Genomic DNA, 16,492 nt, shown 5'->3' on the forward strand with positions numbered 1-16,492 from the left:
CATATACACTACCGGTCAAAAGTTTTAGAACACCTACTCATTCAAGAGTTTCTTTATTTTGATTATTTTCTACATTGTAGAATAATAGTGAAGACATCAAAACTATGAAATAACACATATGGGATCATGTAGTAACCAAAAAAGTGTTTAACGAATGAAAATGTATTTTATATTTGAGATTCTTCAAATAGCCACCCTTTGCCTTGATGACAGCTTTGCAAACTCTTGGCATTCTCTCAACCAGCTTCATGAGGTAGTCACCTGGAATGCATTTCAATTAACAGGTGGGGTGGGGGGGGGGGGGCTTTGCTGGTGACACTGTCTGTGATCTAGTTAGAAATCAAGGCACACCTAACCAGCATGGCTACCACAAAATTCTGCAGCATCTGGTTTGGGCTTAGTGGGACAATCATTTTATCAATTTTAATCCCACTTTGTAACACAACACCTAGCTAACAACAAATTGGAATTCGTAAAATATACGTATTGCAAATTCGTAACATATTGTACGCAATGGATGATGGACAGCCACAAATGAATACATGACATACCAAATGTCACATATCATACTAAATCGAGTGTCCTGGATATTCGTTTACTATGTTACATCTACCCCTGAGTCCAAGTTGCATTTTCATATATTGAACAGATCTCGCATTGAAATAAGATTTTTGTCTCTGTAACCATGTTTCCATCAAACCATTTTATGCAAGTAAAGTACCTGTTGGATAAAAATAAAATAAAGAAAGGCCTTACGACAGGTTATATATACAGATATGCTGGTGACATGATGATCAGTGCTTGGCTGCCAATTGACAAATACTAATTATTTTATCCATAATCTCATTATTTACCCTCTGCTCTGAATCTTTGAGTTGTTAGAGCACGTGTCAAGACCAGACTGGGAATATTAGCTGTTTATCGCAGACAATTTGTTGCAAAACCATCGGCAGAGTAAAAAATGGGTAGTTGTATGATAAAAATAGTGATTTTTATGTGCTCTGCACCATTATGCACAGCTTTTTATTCTCAAGAAGTCAGTTTGATGCAAGCACACCGTTGCCGGTAAAATGTGTATATTCTTTTGTTCAAATATTAGAATATTAGCTTGAATTGATGATAATCTAGCCAATGAAACAATCATGGATATTTGTGCAGCAGACCATTGAGACAAATAAACATTGTACACACCTTAGGCTTCGTAAATGAGTTGAGAAATAGACATTTTGACAGGCCCCGTCCATTCATACAATCTCCATTTTGCTCTTCTTCTCTTCTCCCTGCAGTCTCTCCAGAGACGCTGGGGTTTCTGACGGCCATCGGACTCTTCATCATCCTGATGATCCTCCTGTTCTTATACCTCAACAACAAGCTATCACTCGAGAATGCTGGGAGCCTGCAATGCCTAGACGAGTTCAGGAAAACCAAGGAGTTGCAAGGTAAATCTGAACTCTGTGTGTGTGTGCGCGCGCGCGTCTGGGTGTTTGTGTGCTGTAAGGAAACCTGGATTTAATTGACTATGCCTTGAGGGCATGTTCATAAGTTTGACACATGGAGTACACATGAGCAGCTCTATAATGTGCATTAGTGATGTGCAGTTTGCGAACGATTCGTTCTTTTTGAACGACCCTTTTGGTCCCGCTTATAAAGGCTTCATAAAGCCTTCATAAAGCCTTTATAAATACTACATGAATGTGTTACAAATAATCTATAACAATATGTCATGCTTTATAAAGGGTTCATAAATGTGGCATAACTGTGTGACATAACCACCAATGACAAATGTGACATAACCCATTATATCAAATATGACATAAACCTGTGCTTTATTAAGGGGTGGCATAAGCACCGCTTAATAAAGGCCTTATACATCATATTAAATTGAGTCTTCACAAAGCATTTATTAACCTGTCATGCATCTTGGTAGAGCATTGCAACACCAGCATATTGGGTTCGATTCCCAGAACCACCCATACGTAAAAATGTATTAACGCATTACTGTAAGTCGCTTTGGATAAAAGCGTCTGCTAAATTTGATATATTACATTTCACTAAAACATTTCTAGGATGGCCCAACCTCTTTCTCTCTTGGGTGCATAGTCAATATTGGACCTGACCTCAACTTCCCCCAAAATGCTGTGCTGCAGGATGACCCACACTCGAAAGTGCAGTCATGCACAACAAAAAACATTGGTAGGGCCTTTTAAAATTAATTTATATTTTTTGCCTACTTCCGTTTTTTCCCCAAATTCTGTTTTCTTGGTTTTGTTTTTCCAGGTTTCGAATTTCTCTAATTTTTCTGGTTTACCCTAGTTTTTTCACACTTATTTAATAGAAAACAACAAAATTGGATTTTCTGTGTTCACAACTATGCTTAAACCACATCTGGGGTTGACTTTTGAGATCTGGGAAAAATCTAAGAAACTTTGATTTTTTGGTGTACTTGTCCTTTAATTCAGTGAGCATGCCCTGCACTGTTGTTTGGTTAGTGGGTTTTCTGTAGTGAGCAAATATGTGATGTGATTCGGCCCCCAATGGAATGGGTGGAGTACAAGGCCAGCAACCCTCCATATTATTCAAAGCCCCATGAAATGACACCAAATAGTGCATTTGGAAAGTATTCAAACCCCTTCCCTTTTTCCACATTTTGTTACGTTAGTCTTATTCTAAAATGTATTATATATATTTTTTCTCATCAATCTACACACAATACCCCATAATGACAAAGCGAAAACAGGTTTTTAGAAATGTTTGCAAATGTATTAAAAAATTACAACAAAAATACCTTATTTACATAAGTATTCAGACCCTGTGCCTCGACACAGGATTGTGTCAGATCTGAGGAAGGGTACCAAAAAATGTATGCAGCATTGAAGGTCCCCAAGAACACAGTGGCCTCCATCGTTCTTAAATGGATGAAGTTTGGAACCACCAAGACTCTTCCTAGAGCTGGCCGCCTGGCCAAACTGAGCAATCGGGGGAGAAGGGCCTTGGTCAGGGAGGTGACCAAGAACCCAACGGTCACTATGACAGAGCTCCAGAGCTCCTCTGTGGAGATGGGAGAACCTTCCAGAAGGACAACCATCTCTGCAGCACCACCAATCAGGCCTTTATGGTAGAGTGGCCAGACGGAAGCCACTCCTCAGTAAAAGGCACATGACAGCCCACTTGGAGTTTGCCAAAGGGCACCTAAAGGACTCTCAGACCATGAGAAACAAGAATCTCTGGTGAAACCAAGATTGAACTCTTTGGCCTGAATGCCAATGATCACGTCTGGAGGAAACCTGGCACCATCCCTATGGTGAAGCATAGTGGTGGCAGCATCATGCTGTGGGGATGTTTTTAAGCGGCAGGGACTGGGAGACTAGTCAGGATCGAGGGAAAGATGAACGAAGCAAAGTACAGAGAGATCCTTGATGAAATCCTGCTCCAGAGCGCTCAGGACCTCAGACTGGGGCAAAGGTTCACCTTCCATCAGGACAACAACCCTAAGCACACAGCCAAGACAATGCAGGAGTGGCCTTGGGACAAGTTTCTGAATGTCCTTGAGTGGCCCAGCCAGAGCCCGGACTTGAACCCGAACTAAAACCTCTGGAGAGACCTGAAAATAGCTGTGCAGCGACGCTTCCCATCCAACCTGACAGAGCTTGAGAGGATCTGCAGAGAAGAATGTGTCACGATCGTCAAAAGGATTGGACCAATGCGCAGCGTGGAATGCGAACATACTTTATTATATATTCACCACACGAACAAAACAACAAAACAATATGTGAAGTCCTTGGTAACAAAACACAAACCATACACGGAACAAGATCCCACAATACACTGTGCCAAACAGGCTGCCTAAGTATGGTACCCAATCAGAGACAACAAGCAACAGCTGATTCTCGTTGCCTCTGATTGAGAACCACCCCAGCCAACATAGATACACATGAACTAGAAACAAAGAACACAAAACATAGACTCTACACACCCTGGCTCAACATAAAAGAGTCCCTAGAGCCAGGGCGTGACAGAATGGGAGAAACTCCCCAAATACAGGTGTGCCAAGCTTACTTATGTAAATGTAATATTTCAGTTTTTGATTTTGAATAAATTTGAACAAATATTTTTACCTGTTTTTGCTTTGTCATTGTGGGGTACTGTGTGTAGATTGATGAGGGGGAAAATAACAATTGAATCAATTTTAGAATAAGGCTGTAACGTAACAATGTGAAAAAAAGTCTGAATACTTTCCGAATGCACTGTACATTTAAACATTTGTCTATCACGTACATTAGGTTATATTTTACATACAACCATAGAAAAATATATATAAACATTGCATAAATCCTCTATACAATGACATTTGATAGAGAAAGAACACACAATGTTGCCCACATGTGGTAGATAGCATGTCTTGAACTTGGTCTGAATTGTATTCCACACTCTAACTCACTTTCAGAAGTGTTGATTGATGTTGGAAAATGCATAAAATCTGGTTTATTGCCAGAACTGTCATAAAATCTTCAGACAGCATATTTTGTTATATACAGTAAATTGCCAATCAATGTTCACCAGGTATTTTGTATTTTATTATACAGTGGGGGAAAAAAAGTATTTAGTCAGCCAACAATTGTGCAAGTTCTCCCACTCTAAAAGATGAGAGGCCTGTAATTTTCATCATAGGTACACGTCAACTATGACAGACAAAATGAGAAAAACAAAATCCAGAAAATCACATTGTAGGATTTTTTATGAATTTATTTGCAAATTATGGTGGAAAATAAGTATTTGGTCAATATCAAAAGTTTCTCAATACTTTGTTATATACCCTTTGTTGGCAATGGCACAGGTCAAACGTTTTCTGTAAGTCTTCACAAGATTTTCACACACTGTTGCTGGTATTTTGTCCCATTCCTCCATGGGACACGGACTTTCAACTCCCTCCAAAGATTTTCTATGGGGTTGAGATCTGGAGACTGGCTAGGCCACTCCAGGACCTTGAAATGCTTCTTACGAAGCCACTCCTTCGTTGCCCGGGCGGTGTGTTTGGGATCATTGTCATGCTAAAAGACCCAGCCACGTTTCATCTTCAATGCCCTTGCTGATGGAAGGAGGTTTTCACTCAAAATCTCACGATACATGGCCCCATTCATTATTTCCTTTACACGGATCAGTCGTCCTGGTCCCTTTGGAGAAAAGCAGCCCCAAAGCATGATGTTTCCACCCCCATGCTTCACAGTAGGTATGGTGTTCTTTGGATGCAACTCGGCATTCTTTGTCCTCCAAACACGACGAGTTGAGTTTTTACCAAAAAGTTATATTTTGGTTTCATCTGACCATATGACATTCTCCCAATCCTCTTCTGGATCATCCAAATGCACTCCAGCAAACTTCAGACGGGCCTGGACATGTACTGGCTTAAGCAGGGGGACACGTCTGGCACTGCAGGATTTGAGTCCCTGGCGGCGTAGTGTGTTACTGATGGTAGGCTTTGTTACTTTGGTCCCAGCTTTCTGCAGGTCATTCACTAGGTCCCCCGTGTGGTTCTGGGATTTTTGCTCACCGTTCTTGTGATCATTTCGGGTGAGATCTTGCGTGGAGCCCCCAGATCGAGGGAGATTATCAGTGGTCTTGTATGTCTTCCATTTCCTAATAATTGCTCCCACAGTTGATTTCTTCAAACCAAGCTGCTTACCTATTGCATATTCAGTCTTCCCAGCCTGGTGCAGGTCTACCATTTTGTTTCTGGTGTCCTTTGACAGCTCTTTGGTCTTGGCCATAGTGGAGTTTGGAGTGTGACTGTTTGAGGTTGTGGACAGGTGTCTTTTATACTGATAACAAGTTCAAACAGGTGCCATTAATACAGGTAACGAGTGGAGGACAGAGGAGCCTCTTAAAGAAGAAGTTACAGGTCTGTGAGAGCCAGAAATCTTGCTTGTTTGTAGGTGACCAAATACTTATTTTCCACCATAATTTGCAAATAAATTCATAAAAAATCCTACAATGTGATTTTCTGGAGAAAAAAAATCTCATTTTGTCTGTCATAGTTGACGTGTACCTTTGATGAAAATTACAGGCCTCTCATCTTTTTAAGTGGGAGAACTTGCACAATTGGTGGCTGACTAAATACTTTTTTCCCCCACTGTATACAGGTACTGATGAGGGGATATGAACCAGGTGTGTGTAATAAACAAGACAAAACAAATGAAATGATGAGATGAGGTGCGGCAGTGGCTAGAAGGCCGGTGACGACGAACGCCGAAGCCTGCCCGAACAAGGAGAGGAGGCAGCCTTGGAGGAAGTCGTGACAGTGAAGGGAGTCGTACACAGCATTGTACGAGATCTTCAGTTTCTTGGCAATTTCTCGCATGGAATAGCCTTCATTTCTCAGAACAAGAATAGACTGACGAGTTTCAGAAGAAAGTTCTTTGTTTCTGGCCATTTTGAGCCTGTAATTGAACCCACAATTGCTGATGCTCCAGATACTCAACTAGTCTCTAGAAGGCCAGTTTTATTGCTTCTTTAATCAGCACAACAGTTTTCAGCTGTGCTAACATAATTGCAAAATGTTTTTCTAATGATCAATTAGCCTTTTAAAATGATAAACTTGGATTAGCAAACACAACGTGCCATTGGAACACAGGACTGATGGTTGCTGATAATGGGCCTCTGTACACCTATGTAGATATTCCATTAAAAATCACCCGTTTCCAGCTACAATAGCGTGATGGTCTGGGCCTGTTTTGCTGCTTCAGGACCTGGAAAACTTGCTGTGATAAATGGAACCATGAATTCTGCTGTCTACCAAAAAATCCTGAAGGAGAATGTCCGGCCATCAGTTCGTGACCTCAAGCTGAAGCGAACTTGGGTTCTGCAGCAGGACAATGATCCAAAACACACCAGCAAGTCCACCTCGGAATGGCTGAAGAAAAACATAATGAAGACTTTGGAGTGGCCTAGGTCAAAGTCCTGACCTGAATCCTATTGAGATGCTGTGGCATGACCTTAAAAAGGCAGTTCATGCTAGAAAACCCTCCAATGTGGCTGAATTACAACAATTCTGCAAAGATGAGTGGGCCAAAATTCCTCCACAGCGCTGTAAAAGACTCATTGCAAGTTATTGCAAACACTTGATTGCAGTTGTTGCTGCTAAGGGTGGCCCAACCAGTTATTAGGTTGTAGGGGGCAATCACTTTTTCACACAGGGACATGTGGGTTTGGATTTTGTTTTCCCTTAATAATAACAACCTTCATTTCAAAACAGCATTTTGTGTTTACTTGTGTTATCTTTGACTAATATTTAAATTTGTTTGATGATCTGAAACATTTAAGTATGACAAATATGCAAACAAATAAGAAATCAGGAAGGGGGCAAACACTTTTTCACACCACTGTATATATATATATATCAGTACCAGTCAAAGGTTTGGACATCTACTCATTCCAGGGATTTAATTTATTTTTACTATGCAGGGTAGTAACGTTATGGGTTGGGATTATGGTTCATTGTTTAGCTAGCTAGCTACATGTCTAAACAAAAGACTCCACTATGCAAGGAACCATTTCAATAGAAGGTTCATGATGTCACTGTGACAATTGTCGATAGACGTAGCTTGTAAATCCGCTCTGGCTATCTACTCCGATTTCAGAGCACTCTCGTCTGAGTGTGCCAGAGCGCAGAATAACTGACGAATTTACGAATGCTCAACACCCGTTGAATATGGCCGGTGTCAGTAAACGTTGGCAAAAAAGCGTAATTAAATAAAAAATTGCTAGCAGCACAGTTGCGGTTACGGTTAGCAATGCTCTGGATAACATAAAAACTGCCTAACCAGATCTGTCTGGGCGAGTAAAATGATCAGAGTGAGCTGTTCTCTCATTTGTGTCTGAAAGTAGCTAGCAAGCTAGCCAACATTAGCCAGTTAGCTTGGGTGCTTGACTGCTGTTGTTAGGTCAGAACGCTCGGATCAACCCTACTCCTCGGCCAGAGTGTCCAGTGTGCGCTCTGAAGGCTCCGAGAGCGGAACGCTCTTAATTTACGAACGGACAATCTGACAATTCTCTGAGTTTACGAACGCCCAGAGCACACTCTGGCACTCCAGATTACATTTACGAACACACCCGTAGTATAAACCAGCCTTTAGTTTTGAAATCTTTGGTTTTTTAGTACATGGCCTCACATGTGAAAGAGATGTGTGGGGATAAAGCTTAAGAGGGTGTGAACGATGCTGAATGGGTGTAGACAAAGAAGAGCTCTTCAGTAGATGTACCAAAACATTCAAGGGCAATTTTCTCAAAAGTGAGGTTACAAGTTTATCAAAGTAGAATTACTTTCCATTGTTCCTCAACTGTAGTGTATTGTATACAATTTTCTAGCTCGAGTCTCTACAATGTAAAAAACACAATTTCAAATGTTGCTACGTAAGACCAAATCAAGCCGGTTGGTCACAAATGTGCAGTTTTGTCACACAACACAATGCAACAGATGTCTCAAGTTTTGAGGGAGCGTGCAATTGGTATGCTGACTGCAGGAATGTCCACCAGAGATGTTGCCAGAGAGTTGAATGTTAATTTCTCTGCCATTGTCATTTTAGAGAATTTGGCAGTACGTCCAACCAGCCTCACAACCGCAGACCACGTGTATGGCACTGTGTGGGCCAGCGGTTTGCTGATGTCAACGTTGTGAACAGAGTTCCCCATAGTGGCGGTGGGGTTGTGGTTTGGTCAGGCATAAGCTACGGACAACGAACACAATTGTATTATACAGATGGCCATTTGAATGCACAGAGATACCGTGACGAGATCCTGAGGCCCATTGTCGTGCCATTCATCCGCCATCACCTCATGTTTCAGCATGATAATGCATGGCCCCATGTCGCAAGGATATGTACACAATTCCTGGAAGCTGAAAATGTCCCAGTTCATCTATGGCCTTCTTGCCTGGACATACAGTTTTACTTTAAAGCTTTGCCACCCCCTGTTGTGAAATGGTTATTTTTGCACTATATAGTTGCAATATGCTGTTACACTATTTCACTCTTTCACCTGGGTCCAATGCCTACACTTTGTTGCCCTCAGTATGTTTCAATAGAAAACTTGGCAGCCCTGGATGCTGCTTGAGGGACTTTTCGGCTGACATCAAATCTATCCTTTTCAAGTCTGGTACATTATACCCTCTTTAACTGATCCAAGGGCCGTTTGTTGTTTAAACTAATAATAAAAAATTGGTCATTAAAGCTGATCCTAAATCTGATCTTAAGGACAGAAATTCACTGGAACATATCTCTTTCCCTTTTTCTCTTCCACCTCTAGATAAGATCTACCCTGACGGTGACCTGAAGAGTTCGTCGTCAGACAGCGAGGATGAGGTGATGGGCCAGTACCAGGAAGCGGTCAACCGTTCGCAGGGTCTCCGGGGCGGGGCTAGCGGCCGCCAATCGAAGGGCTATGGCTGGGAGATGAGGCAGAAGTACAGCCCCCTATCGGCCGAGTATGACGGCTACAGCAGCGAGGCTTCGGCAGAGGACGGTAGGTTATGTCTATAGGGCAAAGGTGGGCAATCTTAGGGCAACGGTAGGCACAGTGTGGTTGCAGGCTATTGTAACTATATTGAAAAGGCTCAGTTAAAAATGAAATGTTAACCTGTGGGAGCCACAAGAGTGCAGCCATCTAACAGTGCACTGTAGATTCAATTTCAGCACCACCCGGCAGTGGGGAGCGCCTCTCTTCAGCGGGCCGCGCCCAGACCCCAACAGCACTCATAATGAGGAGATCACGCACACCTCCCACAAAAAATTATATAGTATTCTATGGTTACATTTTTTACTGACTTTACTGTAGTATTTACAGTTTTCTATGGTATAAATACTGTAGTAAGATTTTTTTTTTGGAATATACTATAGTAATAACTGTTTTTGCGGACTGTAGTATACTGTAGTATTTACTATAGTGTTTCTGTTTTATTATCTTTGACATAGCAGTGGGGGCTTTGTCCTTGAGGAAACATACTGGACAAAATACTCAAAAGAGCACATTTTCCATAACCTGTAGGTAGGTAGAACTGAGGTCTGAACAGAAAGTTCAAAGCTTCAGCTCTTTTTTTTTTTAATAACCTGTAGGGAACACAATATATGGTATATACTTGGCAGCATGATGGCCCCATGTCGCAAGGATCTGTACACAATTCCTGGAAGCTGAACATTTCCCAGTTCTTCCATGGCCTGCATACTCACCAGACATGTCACCATATCCAGCAACTTCGCACAATCATTGAAGAGGAGTGGGAAAACATTCCACAGGCCACAATCAACAGCCTGATCAACTCTATACGAAGGAGATGTGTCGCACTGCATGAGGCAAATGGTGGTCACACCACCTTTAAAAAAAAAAAGGTATCTGTGACCAACAGATCCATATCTGTATTCCCAGTCATGAAATCCATAGATTAGGCCCTAATGAATTTATTTCAATTGACTGATTTCCTTTCATGAACTGTAACTCAAAAAAATCTTTGAAATTGTTGCATGCTGCGTTTATATTTGTGTTGAGTGTAGTAATTCCTGTAATGTTTTTGTGAACATTACTGTAGTATTTACTGTAGTATTTTTTGTGGTCTGTAGTATACTGTAGTATTTACAAGATTATTCAACAGTATACGACAACATTCTATAGTAACTACTTGTCACGATCGTCTGAAGGAGGAGACCAATGCGCAGCGTTGCGAGTGAACATGATGACTTTAATAATCAAAGCACGTAACTACAAAACAAAATGACGAAACGTGAAGTCCAACAGTACATAGACTAAACAGGAACACGGAAACAATAACCCACAAAACAAAGGAGAAAACACACAGAATATATATGGCTCCCAATCAGAGATAACGAGCCGACAGCTGACACTCGTTACCTCCGATTGGGAGTCATAGACCAATCACCATAGACACAAACAAATGAAACTCACCCATCCCCAACACCACCAAATGAAATACACCCAAACAAATGAAAGTGAACAACCCTGGCTCAAATATCAAAGTCCATGGAGCCAGAGTGTCACAGTACCCCCCTAAAGGTGCGAACTCCGGGCGCACCAACATCAGGACTAGGGGAGGGTCTGGGTGGGCGTCTGTCCACGGTGGCGGCTCTGGCCCCGGTCGTGATCCCCACCCCACCACAGTCACAACCTGCTTCGGTAGCCTCCTCCCAATGACCACCCTCCAACTAACCCCACCTGGACTAAGGGGCAACACCGGACTAAGGGGCAGCATCGGCCCTAAGGGGCAGCACCGGGATAAGGGGGCGCACCGGGATAAGGGGCAGCACCGGCCTAAGGGGCAGCACCGGACTAAGGGGCAGCACCGGGCTAAGGGGAGCACCGGGCTAAGGAGCAGCACCGGGCTGGGAGCAGCACCGGGCTAAGGGGGCAGTACCGGACTAAGGGGCAGTACCGGACTAAGGGGCAGTACCGGACTAAGGGGCAGTACCAGGCTGAATGGCGGATACTGGCTGGACGGCTCTGGTGGCTCCCGGCTGGTCGGCTCTGGCGGATCCCGGCTGGACGGTTCTGGCGGATCCCGGCTGGGACGGCTCTGGCGGATCCCGGCTGGGACGGCTCTGGCGGATCCCGGCTGGACGGCTCTGGCGGATCCCGGCTGGACGGCTCTGGCGGGTCCCGGCTGGACGGCACTGGCGGGTCCCCGCTGGACGACTCTGGCGGATCCCGGCTGGACGGCTCTGGCGGATCCCGGCTGGACGGCTCTGGCGGATCCCGGCTGGACGGCTCTGGCGGATCCCGGCTGGACGGCTCTGGCGGATCCCGGCTGGACGGCTCTGGCGGATCCCGGCTGGCTGGCTCTGGCGGATCCCGGCTGGACGGCTCTGGCGGATCCCGGCTGGACGGCTCTGGCGGATCCCGCTGGACGGCTCTGGCGGATCCCGGCTGGACGGCTCTGGCGGGTCCCGGCTGGACGGCTCTGGCGGGTCCCGGCTGGACGGCTCTGGCGGATCCCGGCTGGGACGGCTCTGGCGGATCCCGCTGGACGGCTCTGGCGGATCCCGGCTGGACGGCTCTGGCGGATCCCGGCTGGACGGCTCTGGCGGATCCCGGCTGGGACGGCTCCGGCGGATCCCCGCTGGGACGGCTCTGGCGGATCCCGGCTGGACGGCTCTGGCGGATCCCGGCTGGACGGCTCTGGCGGATCCCGGCTGGACGGCTCTGGCGGATCCTGGCTGGACGGCTCATGGCTGGCTAACGGATCTGGCTGCTCATGGCTGGCTGACGGATCTGGCTGCTCGTGGCTGGCTGACGGATCTGGCTGCTCGTGGCTGGCTGACGGATCTGGCTGCTCGTGGCTAGCTGACGGATCTGGCTGCTCGCGGCTGGCTGACGGATCTGGCTGCTCGCGGCTGGCTGACGGTCTGGCTGCTCGTGGCTGGCTGACGGATCTGGCTGCTCATGGCTGGCTGACGGATCTGGCTGCTCGCGGCTAGCTGACGGATCTGGCTGCTCGCGGCTGGCTGACGGATCTGGCTGCTCATGGCTGGCTGACGGGTCTGGCTGCTCATGGCTGGCTGACGGATCTGGCTGCTCGCGGCTGGCTGACGGATCTGGCTGCTCGCGGCTGGCTGACGGATCTGGCTGCTCGCGGCTGGCTGACGGATCTGGCTGCTCATGGCTGGCTGACGGATCTGGCTGCTCATGGCTGGTTGACGGATCTGGCTGCTCATGGCTGGCTGACGGATCTGGCTGCTCGCGGCTGGCTGACGGGTCTGGCTGCTCATGGCTGGCTGATGGTGCTGGCTGGGCGGCTAGCGGTGGAGGCGGACCCCAGCCTCGGATTGCAGTCATCACCTCCAGCAGGGCGGCTCCCATCCGCATGAGCCGCTCCTGCCCGTCACGAACCCGAGCCTCCAGTCCAGCATAGGCTGCGTCGGCTCCTGCTGATTCCATAGCAGGTGTATGATTCTGTCTGGCGGAAGGCTCTAGCGGCTCCGGTCTGGCGGACGGCTCTGAAGGAACATCCGGGCTGGGCTGGTGACGCACCCCGTAGGATACGTGCTTGGAGCAGGAACAGGCCGGTCCGCACCGGGAACACACACCACTGGCCTTAACTGGGGATCAGGAACGGGCCGGACCGGACTGGTAACACACTTCAGTCTCTCATGCCGTGCCACAACAACTTCCCTCCCTCTACTCGCCAATGGCTCCCGTAATCCGATAGCCTTCTCTCCAGCTCTCCCTGTGGCAGCCTCCTGCTGCCCAGGCGCCCAAGCCATGTGCCCCCCCCAAAAAATTTTTTGGGGAGTAACCACGGGCTTCCAGCCTCGACTCCGCGCTTCCTCTTCATACCACCTCCTCTCGGCTGCAGCTGCCTCCAGCTCTTCACGAGGGCGGTGATATTCCTCCGGTTGTGCCCAAGGACCCTTTCCAGCCCGTATCTCCTCCCATGTCCATGAATCTTTTGGAGGCGTCCATACATCCTGTGTAGGTAGGTCCTGTTGCCGCTTGTTACGCCGCTTGGTCCTCTTGTGGTGGGTTATTCTGTCACGATCGTCTGAAGGAGGAGACCAATGCGCAGCGTTGCGAGTGAACATGATGACTTTAATAATCAAAGCACGTAACTACAAAACAAAATGACGAAACGTGAAGTCCAACAGTACATAGACTAAACAGGAACACGGAAACAATAACCCACAAAACAAAGGAGAAAACACACAGAATATATATGGCTCCCAATCAGAGATAACGAGCCGACAGCTGACACTCGTTACCTCCGATTGGGAGTCATAGACCAATCACCATAGACACAAACAAAATGAAACTCACCCATCCCCAACACCACCAAATGAAATACACCCAAACAAATGAAAGTGAACAACCCTGGCTCAAATATCAAAGTCCATGGAGCCAGAGTGTCACACTACTACACATGATCGAGGTACAGTGCATTCGGAAAGTATTCAGAACCCTTGACTTTTTCCACATATTATTACATTACAGCCTTATTCTAAAATGGATGAAATTGTTTTCCCCCCCCCCTCATCAATCTACCCACAATACCCCATAATGACAAAGCAAAAACAGGTGTTTAGAAATGTTTGCATATATTTAAAAATAATAATAATGAAATATCACATTTACATAAGTATTCAGACCCTTTACTCAGTACTTTCTTGAAGAACCTTTGGCAATGATTACAACCTCCTGTCTTCTTGGGTATGACGCTACAAGCTTGGAACACCTGTATTTGGGGAGTTTCTCCCATTCTTCTCTGCAGATCCTCTCAAGCTCTGCCAGGTTGGATGGGGAGCATCTTTGCAAAACTATTTTCAGGTTTCTCCAGAGATGTTCGATAGGGTTCAAGTCTGGGCCACTCATGGACATTCAGAGTCTTGTCCCGAAGCCATCCTGCGTTGTCTTGGCTGTGTGCTTAGGGATGTTGTCCTCTTGGAAGGTGAACCTTTGCCCCAGTCTGAGGCCCTGAACGCTGTGGAGCAGGTTTTCATCAAGGAGCTCTCTGTACTTTGCTCCGTTCATCTTTCCCTCAATCCTGACTAGTCTCCCAGTCCCTGCCGCTGAAAAACATCCCCACAGCATGATGCTGTCACCACCATGCTTCACCGTAGGGATGGTGCCAGGTTTCCTCCAGACGTGACGCTTGACATTCAGCCCAAAGAGTTCAATATTGGTTTCATCAGACCAGATAATCTTGTTTCTCATGGTCTGAGAGTCCTTTAGGTACGTTTTGGCAAACTCCAATCGGGCTGTCATGTGCCTTTTACTGAGGAGTGGCTTCCGTCTGGCCACTCTACCATAAAGGCCTGATTGGTGGAGTGTTGCAGAGATGGTTGTCCTTCTGGAAAGTTCTCTCCACAGGAACTCTGGAGCTCTGTCAGAGTGACCATCGGGTTCTTGGTCACCCCCCTGACAAGGCCCTTTCCCTTGATTACTCAGTTTGGCCGGCCGGCCAGCTCTAGGAAGAGTCTTGGTGGTTCCAAACTTCTTCAATTTAAGAATGATAGAGGCCACTATGTTCTTGGGGACCTTCAAAGCTGCAGACATTTTTTGGTACCCTTCACCAGATCTGTGCCTCGACACAATCCTGTGTCGGAGCTCTACGGACAATTCCTTCGACCCCATGGCTTGGTTTTTGCTCTGACATGCACTGTCAACTGTGGGACCTCATATAGACAGCTGTGGGCCTTTCTAAATCATGTCCAATCAATTGAATTTACCACAGGTGGACATTGAAACATCTCAAGGATGATCAATGGAAACAGGATGCACTTGAGCTCAATTTCGAGTCTCATAGGAAAGGGTCTGAATACTTATGTAAATAAGGTATTTCTGTTTTATTTTTTTATACAATTGTAAATATTTCTAAAAACCTGTTTTCGCTTTGTCATGATGGGGTATTTTGTGTAGATTGATGATGGGAAAAATTTATAATAATTTTTAGAATAAGGCTGTAACGTAACAAAATGTGGAAAAAGTCAAGGGGTCTGAATACTTTCCGAATTAATTGTATACTACAGTGTGTAGTATAGTATTCTACAGCATACTACAGAATTCTATAGTATGCCCAGTTGTCGAATAGCTTCGCCCTCCTGGCTTCGGAGGTTCCCGCGCCATCGCCCCCTATCCGGACTCCTTCCCAGGGAGATTCTGCCTCGTGCTAAACTGGGGCTCGGGTACAGGACATCACTAGGCTGCTTTGGGATTTTAAAGAACTGATTTGAATTAAGAAAGCGTCCAATTATTTCAGGCCCAGTGCCAAAACTGAGTCGTGGCAGTGAAAGATTCAGTTGGTTGCTGACACTACACGACTGGCTACGTGTCTACTGTAGCTCTGTTGGAGTTACTTTTGTGGATAACTTTGACACCTTTTGGAAAGAGAAGATGCTCTACAGAGAGGATGGGGTCCATCCAAATCATTTTGTTGCCTGGACTCTGTCCTCGCATTTCAAGGCTGCGCTGAGCCATTGATTTATCAACACCCCAAGTCCCGCTCAGGTAATCCCAACCATAAATCAGAATTATCATCGTACTGCAGGCCTGCAACAGGTAACCATAATTGACTCTTGTTTTAACCCACGTCCTCGCTCGAGGCGTAGGCCCAACGGTACAGTTCTAGACAAAATAGACATTACAGCTATCTGACCTTGGAAAAGTTTTAGTCTCTGGCCAACTCTCAGCTTATAACTTTTTAAACTTCTCATTCTATTCTTAATGAGCACCAATCTGGTTTTAGACCTAGACAAAGCACTTACACCAGCTACACTTGTCTTAGATGGTGTGCTATATTGTTTAAACCATACAAATCATTGTGCTGCCTTATTTATTGACCTGTCGAAGGTGTTTGATACAGTTGACCATTTCTTACTTGTTCAAAGGTTGTCTGAAATAGGCCTAGATCAGGCCTCTTGCAATTGGTTCAAGAACTATCTAATTGACAGGACACAATGTGTGCTTACTGACGGTATCAAATGTAGTTTCCTCAATATTACAA

The 16,492-nt window shown here is 45.7% G+C and overlaps 1 protein-coding gene across 4 annotated transcripts in view; it reads left to right on the forward strand.

The window, feature by feature from the left end:
• Positions 1 to 16,492, forward strand: part of syt14a (synaptotagmin XIVa) — a 186,908-nt gene that overhangs the window by 88,646 nt on the left and 81,770 nt on the right. For all 4 annotated transcript variants that reach the window (XM_041848356.2, XM_041848358.2, XM_041848357.2 and 1 more), the window contains exons 3-4: positions 1,287 to 1,439; positions 9,298 to 9,513. In XM_041848356.2, the coding sequence (XP_041704290.1) occupies positions 1,287 to 1,439; positions 9,298 to 9,513 (369 nt within the window). The remainder of the gene's footprint in view (positions 1 to 1,286; positions 1,440 to 9,297; positions 9,514 to 16,492) is intronic.

This window comes from Coregonus clupeaformis, unplaced genomic scaffold (genome assembly GCF_020615455.1).
Source record: "Coregonus clupeaformis isolate EN_2021a unplaced genomic scaffold, ASM2061545v1 scaf0307, whole genome shotgun sequence".
In the NCBI taxonomy this organism is placed as follows: Eukaryota; Metazoa; Chordata; class Actinopteri; order Salmoniformes; family Salmonidae; genus Coregonus; species Coregonus clupeaformis.